A 20,406-nucleotide genomic window follows, 5' to 3' on the forward strand; every position below is an offset into this window, starting at 1 on the left:
GAAGCAAATAAATATCATTTTCCAAGTAAAGCTGCCTGCATTGTATCATTGGGACAAGGACTGTTTGGTATCAGATCAGACATTTAGAAAGGCGCGTCAGCCAAGTCCATCTACGGGATCAAAATGCTCAGTAGCTCCGTATAAGACGGTAGCTCCTTTAATATTAGTCAAAAACCCGCACCAGTTGGACTCTCGTTTTGAGACTGGGGAAGATTCGCTGCGTTTGGGACGTCGGAGAATCTCCACCGGAGGAAGACGAGGAGCTGCTGTTGTCGTTTGTGGAGGAAGAGGATTCTACTGTTTGCTGCTGCATCGGGGAGCCGCCTGCAGCCGTTCGTGGACGAGGAACACACCGGTGCTGACCCGAAGTTTGGCTGAGGAACAGTACTGGACAGAGAGTACTGGTCCGCGAAGCGACAGCATGGTACCCAACGCAAGGAGGTATGTTTATAGCGCTATATAAATGCATGGCCATGTAAAAATTGTGCGCGCACATAACTTGGAGTTGAGCATAAATCCATGGTTGCTGAAGTGGAATAACACTTGACTTTTACTTTTAAACGCGGACCTTTTGTATTGACTTTGTTGCGCGACTCGCCAGCCATCTCGTTTGAACTCAGACTATCTAATAACATGGAGACGCGCAAACCGGCGTCAAACGTTTCCATGGAGACCACAGTGCCCTCCGCTGCTAGCGGTGACGTCACTGGGAAACGTGTCGTTAAAATGACTGCCAAGGCTGTTGCAGAACATTGTGGCAAATTGGAAGCCAGCAGAAAACGTAAATTTAACATGGCAGCCAAGATAAAAGATGCAATTCTTGGTTTCATGTTAAATAATGAGAAGGAAAAAGTAGAGAATGCTCTTACAGATTTGAGTCAGGTGTGTTATGAGGCGAAATACATACATGACAATCTGTTGGGTTATGCGTTACATGATGAAAAAGAAGAACAAGACACCTGGTTTAAAGCAAAAATTTTGTCAATCAATGAGTGTATTTCAAATGCAAAACTGTGGGTTTCAAATATTGAAGGTATAACGAATGTACATGATGAAATTGATGGTAAAACAACTGAAGGTGATTTGCATTTAATTGATGATGGTATTGCTCCAAATGACAGTGTGTCAAACATTGTGAGCAAATATTCAAAAACAAGTAGCAGGTCATCTGCCAGGATTTTAGCTGAAGCCGATAGAGCTGCACTTCTCGCTCGTGCTGAATCTCTAAAAGAAAAACATGCTTTGGAGGAGCAGGAACTACAGTTGAAGAGAAAAAAGGAACAACTGGAGGTGGACACTGAATTGGCTGCAACCACTGCAAGGTTGGCCGTGTTGCACTCCTCTGAAAGTAAACATTCATCTCGTCTCGTGCACCTTCAAATGCAATGAATTCCTATTTTGAAAAGGAACACCACAAGGTCTTAAATCCTGTTGCAAGAGAATATCAACCTGGGACATTAACACTATGATCGCCGTGAACAAGTTTACACGTCATTCCTAGCCATGCTCATTCTGCCGAAGATGCCGTAACTCGTCTTTGATGTCAATATTTAAAAAATCTGTCATCGAAATCATATTTCCTTTCCGGAGCCCTGAGACACAGTGCAAAGCTCCACTCAACTCTCTAGCGGTTCAAGAGCGCCATCTGGTGGCCGATCGGCAGATCGCCAGCCGGAAATGAACCTTTGAACCGGTAGTGCTCATCCATATGTGGTCCAGGCACTCGCTATCGTTAGAGAGACTCCGTATTGACACAGTGAACATCGATCGGTGCAAATAACTCGAAAAAACAACATGATTTGGACGTATATACTATTATACAACCTGGAAATGGATCGGGCATTTCTCCATCCCATATTAGAAAAAATTCTGTTCCACGCTCATCTGCCAGCGGCACGAGGAAGCCACGGTAAGATTCAGCGTTATTTTCTAACGTCTTCTATACTAACTGATCTGATGAACATATGACCCACTCTGGATGAATCATCTAACGCTGCCCACGGAATTATAAACGATCCCCCGCCCATCCGGTGATCATCAGATGATGCGTAGAAACTTCTAGAACCACGTCCAGTTGACATTTTTTATCTCGCACAGATTCCTACCAAACTGTATTTGATCATCAATATAATGCATTTAGGGCTATAAATCACGTTCTGAAGAAAGCTGCAGAAAACGATAAAAACATACTTATACTTTAGACCATATTTTAGTATGAATATGTGAATGAAAAAGTTTAACATTGCTACACCCTGAACAATACATATAGGACATTGAATGGGCCATAATAATGGCAATTTAGCAATAGAATTTAAAAAGTTATAGCCCTGCAAAGAAGGGGAACTTCTCCATAGACAAATAGAGCTGGCGAGGGATGGTAAATTATGAATTTAACCCATGGCGATTAAAGTGTTAACACAACGAAGTAAATTGACACAATTGTCAATACCACCAAACAAGCCTGTGGATGTGAGACCAAAGGAACGTGGTCAATGGCATAGCACTGCTACTAACCGCCAATATAACCACAACCACAAGGAACAGGAAAGCAGAATGGGAACAACTGATAATGTTCAAATCAATTCAAACCAACCTGCAAACATGCTTACCATCATGGAGAGGCAAAATGAGATAACTGCTGCTCTGGTGCAGCAACAGCATTCCAGGTCTCTGCCACCACGAAATATCCCAACCTTTGAAGGTGACCCTCTCCAATATAGAACATTCATCAAAGCATTTGAACAAGGAGTGGAGGAAAAGGCAACAGAAGCTGATGCTTTGTATTATCTGGAGCAGTTCACAAGAGGACAGCCACAAGAATTGGTGCGTAGCTGCCAGCATATGGCTCCTGAGCGTGGTTACGCAGTGGCAAAGGGTCTTCTTAAAGAACACTTTGGAAATCAGTACAAAATAGGAAATGCCTACATGCAAAAGGCCTTGGCATGGCAAACAATAAAATCGGAGGATGTCAAGGCACTTCAAGCCTACTCCTTATTCTTGCGTGGCTGCTGCAATGCAATGGAGGAGCTTCAGTACATGCAGGAGTTGGACATGCCTGTCAACATGAGGGCCATAATATCAAAATTGCCATTCAAGATGAGGGAGCAATGGAGGAGTACGGCTCATGGCATCATGGAACACACCCAGGAAAGAGCTCACTTCGAGGATATGACTACGTTTGTGGAGCGACATGTTAGCATTCTTTCTGACCCTCTGTTTGGTGACATACAGGATCCAAATTCTGGTGTGGTTGGCACAACATCTCTCACCAGGTTTGAATCATATCCCAACAGAGTGAAAATAAACATTGTCGCCACCACAGTAATATCTGAGAGAGCCAAGGAGCTGACATCACCAACACCAGGTACAGTGAATGCTAGGAGAGCTGGATGCCTTTGCTGTGCTCGCAGTCACTCGTTGGAGGAGTGCAAACAACTGCAGGAGAAGAGGCACAAGGAGAAAATGTACTTTCTGAGGGAAAAGGGAGTTTGCTTTGCATGCTTATGTGTTGGTCACATGAGCAGAGATTGCGAAAGGCGCTTGATATGCAAAGTTTGTGGTCAAACTCACCCCACCCTGCTTCACATCAAAAGGCAACCATCTTCTCCAGAGCAGTTAAAAGAACCATCCAATAATCAACCAACTTCACTGCAAACATGTGAACATACAGGGGCCGGTAAGGACCGGTGTGTATTAGCCATTCTCCCTGTGAATGTGAAAGCAGCAAACGGAAACATAATACAAACATACGCCTTCTTAGACCCTGGTAGCTCAGCCACATTCTGCTCTGAACGCCTAATGCAGAGGCTGAATATCACAGGCAGAAGAACCAACTTCCTGTTGAGCACCATGGGGCAAGAGACAGTTGTTCCAGCTTACTCCTTGACTGGGTTGGAGATAGCTGGTTTGGACAGCGATGACTTTTATGTTCTTCCGGAAGTTCTCACACAGAAGAAAATGCCAGTCACGGCTGAGAACATGGTGACACCTGAAGAACTGTCTAAATGGTCATATTTGTCCAACGTACACATCCCACGCCTAAAAGCAAATGTCGACCTGTTGATTGGAACCAACACTCCCAAGATATTGGAACCTTGGGAGGTCATCAACAGTCACAGGAATGGCCCGTATGCTATAAGGACAGTGCTGGGATGGGTCGTTAATGGTCCACTGAATGGAAACAGTGGTGTTGTGGAGTCAGAGTTTCCCTCTGCTACAGTGAACAGGATCTCTGTGTGCAGACGGGAAGAAATGCTGGCCGATCAGGACAAACACGACTTCAAAGAAGTAGCTGTGAAGGAGAAGGAAGTGTCCAGAGAAGACCTAAGCCATCTGGAAAAATGTGAAAGTTCAGCAGTGCTTCAGGAGGAGAGGTACTGCTTGAAATTACCTTTTAACAAGGAGGTCTGTCTGCCCAACAATGTGGGAGTGACTAGGCTGGATACAGCGTTTGAAGATAGCCTCTTGAGTTGTAGGAAGATTGAGCAGAGGATCAACACCAGAGGAAGCTAAACCTCCACTCATTCTCTCCAAGGACCAGCATGTTTCAATGCTCATTCTCAAGCATGTACACCAGAATTGGAGACATGGTGGAAGGACTCACACAATGTCCAAAGTGAGGAAGAAATGTTGGATCACCAACACCCATGCAGCTGTTAAGAAGATCATCGCTGAATGCAGCTTTTGCAAACACTACAGTGACAGTGCAGTGGAGCAAAAGATGGCGGATCTTCCAGCAGACAGAACCCTTCCTGACCTACCACCTTTTACCAACACAGGGGTGGATAAAGGAAGAGGAAACAGGAAAGGAGGAGGAACAGGAAGTCAAAAAACCAGGAAAGGAGGAGGAGCCAGGAGTGCTAACTTGCTTCAGAGAGGAACCGGTGGCATTCATCTGTGACGTTCAAGCCATGTTCCACCAGGTGAAGGTCGCTGAGGAAGACAGTGATTTTCTGTGCTTTCTCTGGGACAAGAGGAAAAGGAGTTTGGCAGCTGGAGATATTGTGGTCATCATAGACTCTTCGTGGGTCCTGGCCACTTGGCAGGGTTCTGGAGGTCTTTCCAGACGAACAAGGTCTGGTGCGTTCTGTAAAATTGCAGACTAAAAGTAGCACCATTGTAAGGCCAGTGACAACTGTGTTTGGTTCATGAAGTGTAGATGCACTTAATCCATAACATGTTTTGGCTCTTATTTGTTTATTTATTTTTTGAATTGTTATGTCTGCCTGCCTTAACAATTAGGGGCTGGTGTGTAACGGCCAAAATGGATTTAATGTGCAGTGGATTTATGTGACCAGGGGGTGGCGCTTCTTTTATTTAAGCGTCAGGTACACCTGTATGAGGAGGAGTTTTGACCCGGAAAGGGCAATGGTTTTTGACCGCACGCACGCACGAACACGCCACAGGGGGAAATGTTTGTAGGCAATTAGGTATTGTATTCATTATTATTTAGTCAGTTTAAGGAACAAAAGCGAGGATATTCTGTTTGCACGGTGAAGCAAATAAATATCATTTTCCAAGTAAAGCTGCCTGCATTGTATCATTGGGACAAGGACTGTTAGTGTTTGGTATCAGATCAGACATTTAGAAAGGCGCGTCAGCCAAGTCCATCTACGGCAGTGTTTCTCAAAGTGGGGGGCGCAGAGGCATGACAGGGGGGGCCTTGAGATTTATTAAAAAAAAATCTTTTTTTGGATTACAGAAAATTATCACTAAAGTGCTATCTGTTGCAGCTGCACTGTTCTCCATGAAAATACCATTTCTCAAAATCTGAAAATCATTATTTAATAAAACACAGAAAAGGATCACCAAGTTACTCTGGATAAAAAAAACCTTTACAGACAACATTGAGACAAAGCTTCCTGACACATCTCCATCCAAACTCTTGGAAGAACTCTTTGAAATCTCATCTGATACCACCTGGAGAGCTAGTTTCAGAGTGTGGTGCTGAGTACCAAGTATCTCATGATGCAGCAGTTAAGGTGTTGATACCATTCAGCACCACATACAGTATCTGTGTGAAGCTGGCTTTTCATCCATGACAGCTCTGAAAACAAAATATAGGGCCAAGTTGAGCCTTGAGGATGACATGCGTGTTGCCTTAACAGCAATAAAGACTGTTTGCTTATTTCCTATGTTCGCTTTGTAAATTCCCAGTCACTGAGTGAAGATCTGCTGTTTTGCAAATATGTCAAAAACAGAGCGACAGCTGATGAGCTCTTCAAAATGATTGACAGTTACCTGACAGAACATGGACTGAAATGGGAGAACTGTGTGGACTTTTGCTCTGACGGTGCGCAGGCCATGGCAGGGAAAAGGAGGGGGCTACAGGCGCACATCAAAGGGGTCTCGCCAAACGCGCAATGGACGCTCAGACACTGAGTGAATTCTGGCTTGGTGTGGAGAGGGAGCATCCACTCATAGGGCAGAGGGCTGTGGGCATCCTTCTTCCCTTCGCCACATCCTATCTCTGTGAGATTGGATTTTCAGCTGTTGCTTCACTGAAGACAAAGCACAGGTCTAAGCTCAACATTGAGCATGACTTGAGAGTGGCAGTATCAAGCCTGCAACTTCGTTTTGAAAAGATGTGCAGTGCAAAACAGGCTCATTGCAGCCACTAATGCCGTGATGACTCACATAATTTACTTACATTTTCTCTTTTTTTGCACAAATTGCAAAGTTCTTTCACAAGTTTTCACACGTTTTTCACAAAGTTTTCGATCTATTTTTTTTTTAAAGCAGTGTCCTTGAATTGTATTGCAATGTTACAAGATGTCTCTATTTTTGAAAAAGCAGTCTTGAGTGTTGTAAAGTGGTTGCACAATTTGAAAGGTCACGATATTGGTGTTATTTCAATAAATTTAAACATGGCCCATTTCATGACTATTTTGTTGGGGCGAGGGGGGGGGGGGGCCCAAAATATTTTGGTCCGCCAAAGGGGGGCCTGACAGAAAAAGTTTGAGAAGCACTGATCTACGGGATCAAAATGCTCAGTAGCTCCGTATAAGACGGTAGCTCCTTTAATACATAGGCTTCTCAGTGGTGTCAGTGGACTCATCCACAGCTATGGAAATGCACTGTGCATTTTTTTAAATTCTAATACAAAACTGTTTAATCAAATCACCAGCCAGTATTTCAGTAGTTCTGGTTGCTGTGCGATCAGAGGGGGCTTTGCTTTTGTTTGCCTTCAAACATGGTCTCCATCACTCAGTCATACATTCTTTTCAAATTGCCACCCTTCACAAGAGCTACCGTTTCTTGGCATATAGTCACATTGGTTTGGTGCTGGGACTCAGGATGAATGCATATTTTTCAGTCCATTCAACTTTGAATTGCAGTCGACTTTTCTTTTACTGACCATCTTTGAAAATGGCTAGAAACTAGGCTAGTAACTACATTTATCTCTACATTATTTATGCGCTATGGTAGCCTACAAGTGATAAAATAAATAAAACGTCCAACTCTTGCGCAACGTCTCGGCAAACAGTAACACTTAACACTACACTTTGATGTCAAGTAGGGGGCCGCAAAATATCATCCCTCAGGCCGCAATTGGCCCGCGGGCCGCGAGTTTGAGACCCCTGGGCTAGATGGATGAAAAATTAATGGATATAGCGAATGAAAGAAATATCGATTAAAACCCGAGATTTCTCGGGTTTGGCGCCCAGAGCATGGCGAGTTAACCCGACTTATCTCGGGTTTGGCCTCGAATGGGTTAAGAGGTTAAGTACCAACACACCAGGTAAAGGTTCTTTAACACATTGACCGCCGGAGGTCGCTGTGGGCGTATGTGCCAGCGCTTTGTTCAATGGAGAGAATGCTGTGTTTGCGAGTGCTAAAACTATATGAAATATTATAGCTATGGATCTAATAACGTTGTCGATTGTCAGTGAGTTTCTTCTGGTCAACATGCAAAAAACGGATTATTTTTTCATCCGTACATTTCCGTTTTATACTGTGGTCAATATGAGTATAGTTTGAGTGATTCTGAGTAATCCCAGGAAAAGACGCGAAAACAGCCCTTTAGTTAAATCCACTTATCACGTCGCCTGATTATCGAATCTTCCTGAAATCAACACTAGATTATCGTTATTATGTCTCCTCATGCACGCATGAAAGGGGGCTTGCAGCGGGGCACCCCTCCGTGCTGTGATGTGACCAACGGGAAACAGCACACACATTCCACACAGACAGCTTCGATCGCGGGAGAAGAAAATATCAGATCAACGCAAGATTGGATATATACTGTCCTGGGGGGGGGGCAGCCTAGTTGATGCATCGTTGTAAGCGCTCGTCTTGCCGGAGTATTTAAACCCTGCCCGCACGGCTCAGCCCAGAAAACAAACTACATCGTTTCAAATGGAGTGCAATAGCGGCCGCAGGGCATTAGAGGGCGGTATTGACCGTCTGCCAGCTCAGACACATTCAGAACAGCATGCACAGGCTGCCCCGATGAATTATGAATGGCAATAGCGAATAAAAGAAAAACGGATCCAATAACGAGTATACTCGTTTTTGGCGTAGAACCAGTTAAGTACCAACACACCAGGTAAAGGTTCTTTAAGTATCACAACAGGTACAGGGTTGGCCCCTGTAAATGTCTAAACCCAACCCCCTCCAATGTAGTTTCCCCCGCCCCGCCTACCCAACCCCCCCACCCAACCTCCTCCAATGTACAGTTTCTTCCCCCTCAAATGTACAGTATATAGACTCCTTTTGTACACATAAACAGTACTGTATATTTGTAGATCTGGTATGTCATAAATGTCTAGATGCAACAGTACTGTCTACCTGTATGTCATGTATGTCATTATATGTTATGATGAAAATGGGGGACCCTGATGTAAACAAGGCGAAAGGTCTTTCTCTGGTCTGCATCCCCTTAACAATTGTGTGTATTGAGCTGTACTGTATTGTACCCATTCTGTAATCTGTTAATATAATTTTCAATCAATCAATCAATCAAGTACTACAACACAAAAGGTACAGGTTCTTTAAGTACCAACACACCAGAGGGAGGGCTATATTGCAGTTACTAGAACCAGTGCGCTGCAGTCATAGGAATGTGGACAACAGGGACATAGACAAAATTCCTTAGATCAGCAAACCGGTGCCAATGAACCACCATATAGCATGATTAGGTTGAGTAGGTTATTGCTCTCATACAACATCTGTACATAATCCTTTCAAAACACAAGGTTAAACTAAGACCAAACTGCTTTCTTTTGATCTTCCAAAAACAACAACAACTACAATAATTACATCCCTGTTGCTAGGCAACGTTACATACCAGTTCCTATACTGTGGTTATAAGCATTCATGTCTCTCGTCCAATCACAGCACATGTCTCTCGTCCAATCACAATGCATGTCTCTTGTCCAATCAAAATGCATGTTTGGAACAAAAAGTTATGTACATTGTTGTCACCGCCAACACCATTGTAATTTCCGCTCTGGGATAATCCAGTTATTATCTTATCTGTAATATAACCAGATCACAGCAGGTAAACCAGTTATTATCGTATCTCTAATAAAACCAGATCACAGTTGCTTTACCAACTGTTTTGCCTGTTTTATTGCAACACTACCATCACCGACATCTAAGGGAGATCCCCCCTTGAATGGCCCTCCTCCACATTGCCTGTAGTGCATTTTTTCCTATTGGTAAGTTTTAGTGAGTTTTTCCTTACCTTCGCGTGGGGTATGTCTGGGAGTGTTGCATTTATTTATTTTATTTTGGAATTTTTTGGATTATTTTGGATTTTTTTGGATTTTATGGTGTTTTTGTTTTGTTCTTGATTTATTGTGATGTTTCTTCTTGACGTCACGTTGTTTGTACAGCTAAATCTATATTTTATATTATAGCTATGTATTCAATATCATTGTCAATTGACAGTAAGAACCTTCCGTTCAAGATGCATAAAAGAAATATTTTTTTCATCAATACGTTCCCATTCTATACCGTGGTGAATATGAGTGTTATATCGGAATGATCTGGGATAATTCCTGCAAGACTATTTATAAGGCTCTAAGCTAATAACTTAGCTTACATAAGCTAATAACATTGGCGTTTCGTCCCTACACACGACAGTTAAAAATCCAAATGCATATGATCGGTATTATGTTCCATCATGAATGCATGAATGTGGGGGGGGGGGGGGGGGGGAGTCGTTTCTGATTAATTGATTGCCAATAACGGCATTCGTTATTACCACAACATAGGCTGATCTGGGGGATGGCTATTAAATCCTTGCACGATCAAGCTGAAATTGACGTCAAATTGCTCTTACCTTTGGCCGATTGGATTCCAAAAAGAAATGTCCAATTATTTGATCGCCATTTGGTAGATCATGTCCATTGGCCCATGCCATAATCCTTTACTGCATAATGAATTCGGCATCCCAAAAAGTATTCCATGCGATCGAGTGAAGTCCTCGCTTCAGACTAACAGAAAAGTCTGCCCGGAAAGATTTCAGTGTGACACCTGGTCTGCAACAGGGGTTACAGCATTCTCGAAACAGCGCCACTACCAGGATCTGGCCAGTACTGCACCTTCGGACTCCCAATATGCCTTTTCCAGGCAAAATACAGCTCTGTGACAGTGAATAGGATATTAACCCTTTGGGTGCCGTTAACCTAGAACTATGTTTCTGTCGCCCTGTCGTATTTCTTTTATTCGCTATTGCCATTCATAATTCAGCGGGGCACCTTGTGCATGCTGTTCTGAATGTGTCTGAGCTGGCAGACGGTCTTATACTGCCCTCTAACGCCTTCGGCCATTATTGCACTCCATTAGAAACTATGTCGTTTCTTTTCTCTACCGAGCTGCGGCGTGGGGGCGGGTCCTAAATACTCTGGCAAAACACGCACTTATAGGGATGGCTTGGACAACTGACCCCGCCCGCCCGTTCATGTGCAATGCCCAGCTCAGCGTTCAACAACATAGTCCCCACCAGACTGGTGGACAAGCTGATCGAGCTGGGTCTGAGCTCCGCTCTGAGCGCCTGGATACTGGACTTTCTGAGTGAAAGGCCCCAGGCGGTCAGGGTGGGGGGTCAGACCTCCAACACCATCACCCTGAGCATCGGGTCCCCCCAGGGCTGTGTTCTGAGCCCCCTGCTGTACTCACTATACACACATGACTGTGTGGCCAAGTTCAGCTCCAACTCCATAGTGAAGTTTGCGGACGACACAGTGGTGGTGGGGCTGATCTCGGACAACGACGAGAAGGCCTACCGGGAGGAGGTTGAGGTACTGGAACGCTGGTGCCAGGACAACAGCCTGCTCCTGAACATTGGTAAAACCAAGGAGCTGATCGTGGATTATAGGAGAGGACAGCAGGAGACACACACCACTGAGGATAAACAGGGCTACCGTGGACAGGGTGAGCAGCTTTAAGTACCTGGGGGTCCACATCGCAGAGGATCTGACATGGACAACACACATAGACTCAGTCGTAAAAAAGGCGAAGCAACGCCTCTACCACCTGCGACAGTTAAGGAAGTTCAGAGTATCTGGGAAGATACTCCAGTCCTTCTACTCTGGAGCTGTAGAGAGCATCTTGACTGGAAACTGCCTGGTATGGCAACAGCACGGCACAGGACAAGAAGGCCCTACAGAGAGTGGTGCGCTCAGCCGAGCATACCACGGGTATTGCACTACCAACCCTGCAGGTCCTATACAACAAGAGGTGCAAATCCAGAGCCTGCAGAATAATGAAAGACCCTCACCACCCCAACAACAGCCTGTTCATGCTGCTGAGGTCAGGCAGACGCCTGCGAACACCAGCTACTAGGACAGAGAGACTTCGGCTCAGCTTCTTCCCCCGGGCCATCAGAGCCTTGAACACTGAACTCTCCACGCACAAGCACACATGAGCACACACACGACACACACACTGTACACACTCACACACTAGGAGCCACTTTAACATGAGCAAGCACACACTCATGCTGCACACGCCCACACTTATGGCCACTAAGGAAAGGTCACTTTTAAAATAGTATAGTATAACCTGAGATTGTATAAATTAGCATGTACAGAAAGACCCAGTGCCTCATCCGTAGCTAACAGTGTATTGCACTACCAAAGGACCTAGCATGTCCTCCATGCTCTGTAAATAACTTATGTACATATACCGATATGCCCTACTATGTTACTTGTTTATTGCACAATGTTGTTCTATTGGATTCTATTATGTTATTACTACTGTATTGCACATCGTTGCGGGCAAGACCACCCGCATTTCATTGTATACTTGTATGCCGTGACAAATAAAACTCTTGACTTGACTTGACAGGATCGCTGTGGGTAACTGGAATGGCGATCAGATAATTGGATAATTCTTTTTGCATTAGATCAGAGACCAGGTAAGGACTCTATATATCCAATCTTGCGTTGATCTGATATTTCTTTCTCCCACGATTGAAGCTGTCTGTGTGTGCTGTGTGTGCTGGGGGGGGGGGGCGGGGGGGAGCGCCGCGCGCCTATTGCTTATTAACAGCGAAGGAGTGCGCCGAATGCTTCCGCGTTCTCCCTGATTGGCTGCGACACGCCCCGCGGCAACCGCAGAGCGGAGCGGAGCGGCAGAGCTTGCGGCATTATTTCGCCGTAAACCGCCATGATTCTCATTAGAAGCTTAGCTCACCTGGCAGCGCGGCGGTCCTGCGGTCCGTTGGTTTCAAGTTCGAATCCCATCAAGTTTTTTTATTTTTTTTTTTTTAACGTGTATTCTTTCGCCGGTTAAGGTTAGGCATGGTTAAGGTTAAGGTTAAGGTTAGGCATTGTTTCGGAGTTGGTTAAGGTTAGAAAGGTTAAGTTTAGGCGCTGTTAAGGAGCTGGTTAAGGTTAGAGTTTGTCTTAGAGAATGGCAATATTCTTTCTATGGTTAAGGTTAAGGTTACGCATGGTTAAGGTTAAGGTTAGGCATTGTTTCGGAGTTGGTTAAGGTTAGAAAGGTTAAGTTTAGGCGCTGTTAAGGAGCTGGTTAAGGTTAGCGTTTGTCTTAGAGAATGGCAATAGACAGCCTATTTCCGCACTGCCGCTCTCTCGCGCTGCCGCGGTCACATTGTCACATTCTTGCACTCCTCCGCTGTTAAAAAGCAACACGCGCGCCGCGCTCCAGGGCCCATTTCATGTATGCACGAGGAGACATAATAATGATAATCTAGCATTGATTTCAGGAAGGTTCGATAATCAGGCGAAAAATTACAACGTGATAAGTGGATTCCACTAAAACGCTATTTTCGCGTCTTTTTCCTGGAATTACTCAGAAGCACCCAAACTATATTCATATTCAAAACGGTATAAAACGGACATGTACGGATGAAAAAATAATCCGTTTTTTGCACGTTGACCAGAAGCAACTCACTGACAATCGAAGGTGTTATTAGAACCATAGCTATAATATAAAATATAGGTTTAGCTCTACAAACAAGGTGAGCGTTTACATGGGGTTAATGGACGGCAAGGCCAGATGCACTTCCTGGAAGGGGCGTGGCACCCAATGTGTTAATATCGAGAAAAAAATTCAAAACGAACCAAAAGCGTAATATTACGTGGCTGGCACCCAACGGTTGTCGGGCAAACACGTAATATTAAACACGTGAGTTAAAGAAGACGTGTCCAGCCCATGGGGACATTAACGTGTGTTGTCGGGCCTTACAAATAAATGTTATTTGATTTGAATCACAGCAGGTAAACCAGTTATTATCTTATCTGTAATATAACCAGATCACAGCAGGTAAACCAGTTATATCTTATCTGTAATATAACCAGATCACAGCAGGTAAACCAGTTATATCTTATCTCTAATATAACCAGATCACAGCAGGTAAACCAGTTATTATCTTATCTCTAATATAACCAGATCACAGCAGGTAAATCAGTTATATCTCATCTTTAATATAACCAGATCACTGACCATCAAAGTGCTCTCTGGCTCCATCTGGTGGACTAAAGCTAATAAATGGAGCGGTTCTAGTGGTGACTAACCTTTCATCATTCAGAACTAGGGATGCTCGATATTGGCTTTTTTACCGATACCGATATACCGATATTGTCCAACTCTTAATTTCCGATACCGATATCAACCGATACAGATATATGCAGGGTTTCCACCCCCGAAAAACTGAATAATTTCAGGTAATTAACATTACATATCTCTTGTTGTGTAATTAACACAACATTATGCATACTTTGACAATAAATAAAATTATTATTTGTTATTACTTGCTTGCCTGGGTAAATAAAGGTTAAATAAATGAAAAAAAAAAAATTATTTTCTTTTGAAAACCGATACCGATATTTTCCGATATCACATTTTTATGCCAATATCGGCCGATAATATCGGTAGCCCGATAATATCGGACATCCCTATTCAGAACCCATCATTCTTTTATTCTTTTCCTATTTAAAGGAAAACTCCAACATTTTGGGAACTTAGCTTATTTAACATCTTCCCTGGAGTTAGACAAGAAGATACATACCTTCTTAAATGTTGGAGTTTTCCTTTAAGTGTAAAATGTACCGTCCTTGGTATATATTATCTGGACTTACCACAGGCATTGGGTCCGTGAAGTCGATCAGGTTATCAGTCAGAGGGACACTGGTCTGCAGCTCCATCTCCTCTGTTTTCACCTGCAGACACACATTCACTCCATGGGTTAACTTACAACCACATACCAACAACAGAAACGACAGGCAGGTGAGGTGAAAACACAAGCTGCTGCTGAAATACAGTGTAAAATGACCCTTTTCTCTCCATAGTCTCCTTTCAAATCCTCGAAAGGACGAACGCTCTGTACTGCCACCACCACCCACCAGTCACCAATAAGATCAGCCCCTTGACCGGATAGGTTAACAGTGATAGTAATGTGTTTTCGCTAGAGTGTTTGCCAAGCTTTCACAGAAGAAGGCTCGACTGGAGGATTTGAAAGGGGACTTGGGAGAGAAAAGGGTCATTTCATTCTGAATTTCAGCAGCAGCTTGTGTTTTCACCTCACCGGTTTTTGTCGAGACTCTCCTGAGCTTTCTGTTGATGCCTTTGAAAACACAAGGCACTACATGGCTTCATGAAGACTAGATCTTAGGACGTTACCTTCGCCGCCAGGCTGTCGCCAGCGGACTCAGAGGGCATCGTGGGAACAGTGGGCATCACTGGAGCAGAGGGCATCATGGGAACTGTGGACTTCAGGTCCTCCGCAAGCCTCTCGACACTGAGCAGAGAGAGAGAAAGGTCAGATGTCAGCGAAAGAGAGACATGGATAAAGGACGAGAATATGTGTGTGAGAGAGAGAAAGAGGGAAACTAATTAAATAGGAAAATCACAGTGAGAGAGACAGACAGAGAGAGAGAGAGAGAGAGAGAGAGAGAGAGAGAGAGAGAGAGAGAGAGAGAGAGGACAGACAGAGATTATACAACTCCAACAAAAAACAAATAAAACATCCACATCCACACAACATACATTTTTCTCGCCATATTTTCGGTGAGTGGCAGAGTTGTAGAAATAATTCACAAGAAACCCTCAATTAACTGATTCCTGGGGCCACTTCAGTTCTGCTGCCTGGCATTCTAATCACATGAACATTCACTATGTAGAGCAAGGCCAGCATGAATAATATGAGTGTTTACAGCACCCAGCAGCCCGGGGACATTTAGCCCTTGCTTAATTGCCTAGTCAAGCTGCTGTGTGTGTGTTTATGTATGCGTGTTGTGTGATTCCAGTGTACACGCTTATTAGGCAGGGACACTAACAGTATCCAGGCAGAACTCAAGTCATGTGACCTTGAACACGCGCACGCACACACACACACACACACACACACACACACACACACACACACACACACACACACACACACACACACACACACACACACACACACACACACACACACACACACACACACACACACACACACACACACACACACACACACACACACACACACACACACACACACACACACCAAATTACTCCACAACGCCACCAGATGTCAGCAAAGAGCTATTATAAAACTCTCCGGGTTATGTTGTGATTCGTAGGCCTGGCAGTAACAATACAAGAGCATGAGGTTGTTTTGTAGTAAATGTGCAACTCGACAGAAGACAGTCCTCCTGACGACCTGTGATGGTCTTGTGGAGCTCACAGGCTGCTAAAGGAAAACAAAACAGAATCACAGATGGGCGCTCCCTCCTTCCTGCTCTCCTCACTTCTCCTTAAAGGAAAACTCCAACATTTTGGGAAATTAGCTTATTTGCCATCTACCCTGGAGTTAGACAAGAAGATGCATACCTTTTTCTTCTCTGTGCAGGCAGTAGGAGTAGGAAGACGTTGGGAACCAGGCTAATGGAGGAACCTACTTCCAGTGACTGACGCTAAGCTAGGCTAACAGTGCGTGTCTTCCTACTCCTACTGCATGCACAGAGAAGAAAAAAGGTAAGTATCTTAACACTCCAACATTTTGGGAACCCTGGAGTTAGACAAGAAGATGCATACCTTTTTCTTCTCTGTGCGTGCAGTAGGAGTAGGAAGACGTTGGGAACTAGGCTAATGGAGGAACCTACTTCCAGTGACTGATGCTAAGCTAGGCTAACGGTGCGTGTCTTCCTACTCCTACTGCATGCAACTTTACACGTTTCTGACGCCCGACCGTTGAGTGCCAATCACGTGTTAACACGTTTCTGTATCGTTTTTAATTTTCTTCGATTTGAATACCGTACCCTATTCCATCCAGGGAGCCTGGTGTTATCATAGGGAATGAGTCTGCGATCACAAAAGTCCAATACCGCCGCCTGGTAGGATGCGGCCGGTATTGCACATCCTTTGAAATGCTGTGTCTTCGGCTGCGAGTCGATTATATAGGTCCGGGCGGACTTTTCTTTGTCGGACAAGTGTAGCGGTTCTAATGCTCAGATTGAGAAGAAACAATTACTCTCGATCCGTGTTCTGTGTTGGATTATGTTGGCGAAACGATGGACATCAATACTTGGAATGGCGATCAGATAATTGGAATATTATTTTCGGGGTACATCCTAGTCAAGGTAAGGGCTATATGGTATCAATCTTGCGTTGATCCAATAATGTTTTCATTGCGATCCGAGCATATGTGTGTAACGCTACTCCATAACGTATTCCGTTGGTGACGATCAAAGCATCGAAAAACGCATGATGCATTCATGATGGAACATAATACCGATCATATGCATTAGATTTTTTTATTGTAGCGTGTGTAGGGACGAAATGCGAATGGATTTGGTATAATACACATAACCAGCCTCTCAGGAATTGGCCCGGCTCATTCCGAAATAACACTCATATTCACCACAGTATAAAACGGGATGGAAAAATTATAGATTTTTTGCATCTTGACCGGAAGAAACCCAGTGTCAAATGACTATAGTATTGTATCCATAGCTATAATATAGAATATAGTTATAGCTCTACAAACAAGGTGACGGACTCCATTGGTTTAATGGGTGGCATCGCATAGCCGTTTCCCGGAAGAGGCGTGGCACAGAATGTGTTAAGGTGAAAGGAGAGGAGACAAGGAATCAGGAGGAGGCACCTTTGGCTGACTGATGTGTGTGTGTGTGACTCCTTTATCTCTCTCTGACACACACACACACACACTTGGGATTTCAAAATGCAGTGATTGTATGAAATCAACATAATCGTGCCACACACACACACACCTGGCTCCAGCTGCCTGCAGTGTAGTTGGCATGAGCAGGTCCCAGGAGTCCTGTCTGTCCGTCCGACCGCTCACACAGAGGGAGGAGTTACTGCCCATCCTGCCACTACGCACCTTCAGCCTGCGCGCGCGCGCACACACACACACACACACACACACACACACACACACACACACACACACACACACACACACACACACACACACACACACACACACACACACACACACACACACACACACACACACACACACACACACACACACACACACACACACACACACACACACACACACACACACACACACACACACACACAGAGAAAGAGATAGACAATATCAGATTACTGGGCTACAGAGTTAGTAGTAATATGACTAAAAAGAGAATGATAACAGTGTTTGTTGCATATTATGAACATAAGGAAATGTGTGTGTGTGTGTTAAGATAAGATAAGATAAGATATTCATTTATTTATCCCCTTGGGGAAATTTGAGTGTCATAGCAGCATGGGGGAGGGGAGGGGGTACAGGTATGGGCAGGGTAATAGTAGAATAAATATAGGCAATACAATTATAGTAAAGATAAAAATAAACAGTGTAAACAATATAATTAACTTTGAATACGAATATGATAAAGTAAACAGTGTAATCAAAGATGCAGATGATGATCAGTTATATTATACGTTACAATAAATATGAGCAATAAAACACTTAGAATCTAAATATATACGATGAGTAAGTAAACAGTATACAGAGGTGCAGTATACACAAGGTACCCTAACTGTATGTGTGTGTGTGTGTGTATGTACAGTATGTATGTAGGTGTGTGTGCATGTGTGTGTGTGTGTGTATGTACAGTATGTATGTATGTATGTATGTATGTATGCATGTATGTATGTATGTATGTGTGTTTGTGTGTGTATGTGTACTGTATGTATGTATGTATGTATGTATGTATGTATGTATGTATGTATGTATGTATGTATGTATGTATGTATGTATGTATGTATGTATGTGTGTGTGTGTATGTATGTATGTATGTATGTATGTATGTGTGTATGTATGCGTGTATGTATGTATGTATGTGTGTGTGTGTATGTATGTATGTATGTATGTATGTGTGTATGTATGCGTGTATGTATGTATGTATGTATGTATGTATGTATGCGTGTGTATGTATTAGGGGTGTAACGGTACACGTATCCGTACTGAACCGTTTCAGTACTGGACCTTTGGTACCGAACGAATGCAACGGTACGCTAACCACCAATGGAACGCGCATGCAGAACCTTTTTTTTCATGCAGAATTGTATTAAAAACTCCAAGTTCACCCCTTCCCAAAATATAACTTGCGCAAAGGGCCGGATGTTCGTTCAGCCCATGCACAACACAGAGATGAACTGTAATTTAGCATAGCCTCATAGTGTGGCGCACGCACGCACACGCGCGCGCGCACACACACACACACACACACACACACACACACACACACACACACACACACACACACACACACACACACACACACACACACACACACACACACACACACACACACACACACACACACACACACACACACACACACACACACACACACACACACACACACACACACACACACACACACACACACACACACACACACACACACACACACACACACAGAGTGCGTGAGGAGGATTAGTGTTAGATTGAGAAGGGGCTGTCTCTCGGAGATCAAATTAATGATAGTTTGTGGTAGGGCTGGGCGATATGGCCTCTAAATGATATCACGATATGTTTTTGCTCCATCACGATACACGATATATATTGCGATATTTTGATATTTCCTCTAAAGCACTTAAAAAATGCTTGATTTAACCCTTTGATGGATACAGTCACGCCAATAAGATGATTATATAAACCTCTGTTGTCAAGCCTCGTCAATATAACCCCCCCCCCCCCCCCCCCCTTTCCTCACTAATGGAACTGGTGTTGTGGATCACTCCCCTGTAAGCGTTTCCAGGGTTAGCGGCTAACGTTAGTTAGCTTAGCTTAGTTAACGGCTAACTTAGTTACCACCTCTCTAGGCGTGTGTGCGTGTATGTGCGTGTACGTGACGTAAATTGGGCGAGTGTGTGTGTCTGTGTGAGGGAGAGAGGAAAGTGCTGCGCTAAAGTAAGTCTCATCTCAGCCGCGGCGGCTTAGAAACTGACGTGAGGTTTTGTGCAAAACATCACGATGTCCACGATATGTTTAAAAAGTGTATCGTTGGCGGCTAGGTGGTGTAGTGGGCAAGGCACTCGCCACCAATGTGGAGACGCTGGGTTCGCGTGTTCGAATCCAGCTCTCCACATTGTTTTCAGTTTGGCTGGTCGTCCGTACTAATACAATTGGCAGTATTAGAGGGTGGGAAACTGATGGGTGGGGATCGGGCGTTGTGGACAGCGACTCCTACAGGTCGGTTGGTGCGCCTGCGCAGTAGAATCAGGAAGTGTCGGGGGCAGCGTGAGCCTCCCACGCGTTACTCCTCGCCACTGAGAGATCGAGCTGCGCAGGTGAAAAGATGCGACTGCTGTTACCTCAAGTACCGGAGGGGACTTGTGCTATGTATGCCTTAGTCCACATTGCAGCCGGCTTGTGGGAGGCAAGAAACAGCGTTCGTGACAGGGGAGGGTTGAATTGGATGATACGAAATTGGGATGGGAGAAAATATAGAAAAATGGGAGAAA

At 44.2% G+C, this 20,406-nt stretch overlaps 1 protein-coding gene across 2 annotated transcripts in view; it reads right to left on the bottom strand.

Moving 5' to 3' along the window:
- epb41l5 (erythrocyte membrane protein band 4.1 like 5) overlaps nt 1-20,406 on the bottom strand; it is a 293,764-nt gene that overhangs the window by 26,822 nt on the left and 246,536 nt on the right. For both annotated transcript variants that reach the window (XM_084313933.1, XM_084313934.1), the window contains exons 22-24: nt 17,694-17,813; nt 15,097-15,214; nt 14,556-14,636 (exon numbers count right to left, since the gene is read on the bottom strand). In XM_084313933.1, coding sequence (XP_084170059.1) covers nt 14,556-14,636; nt 15,097-15,214; nt 17,694-17,813 — 319 coding nt within the window. The remainder of the gene's footprint in view (nt 1-14,555; nt 14,637-15,096; nt 15,215-17,693; nt 17,814-20,406) is intronic.

Source organism: Notolepis coatsorum (assembly GCF_963971535.1).
Source record: "Notolepis coatsorum genome assembly, chromosome: 5".
In the NCBI taxonomy this organism is placed as follows: Eukaryota; Metazoa; Chordata; class Actinopteri; order Aulopiformes; family Paralepididae; genus Notolepis; species Notolepis coatsorum.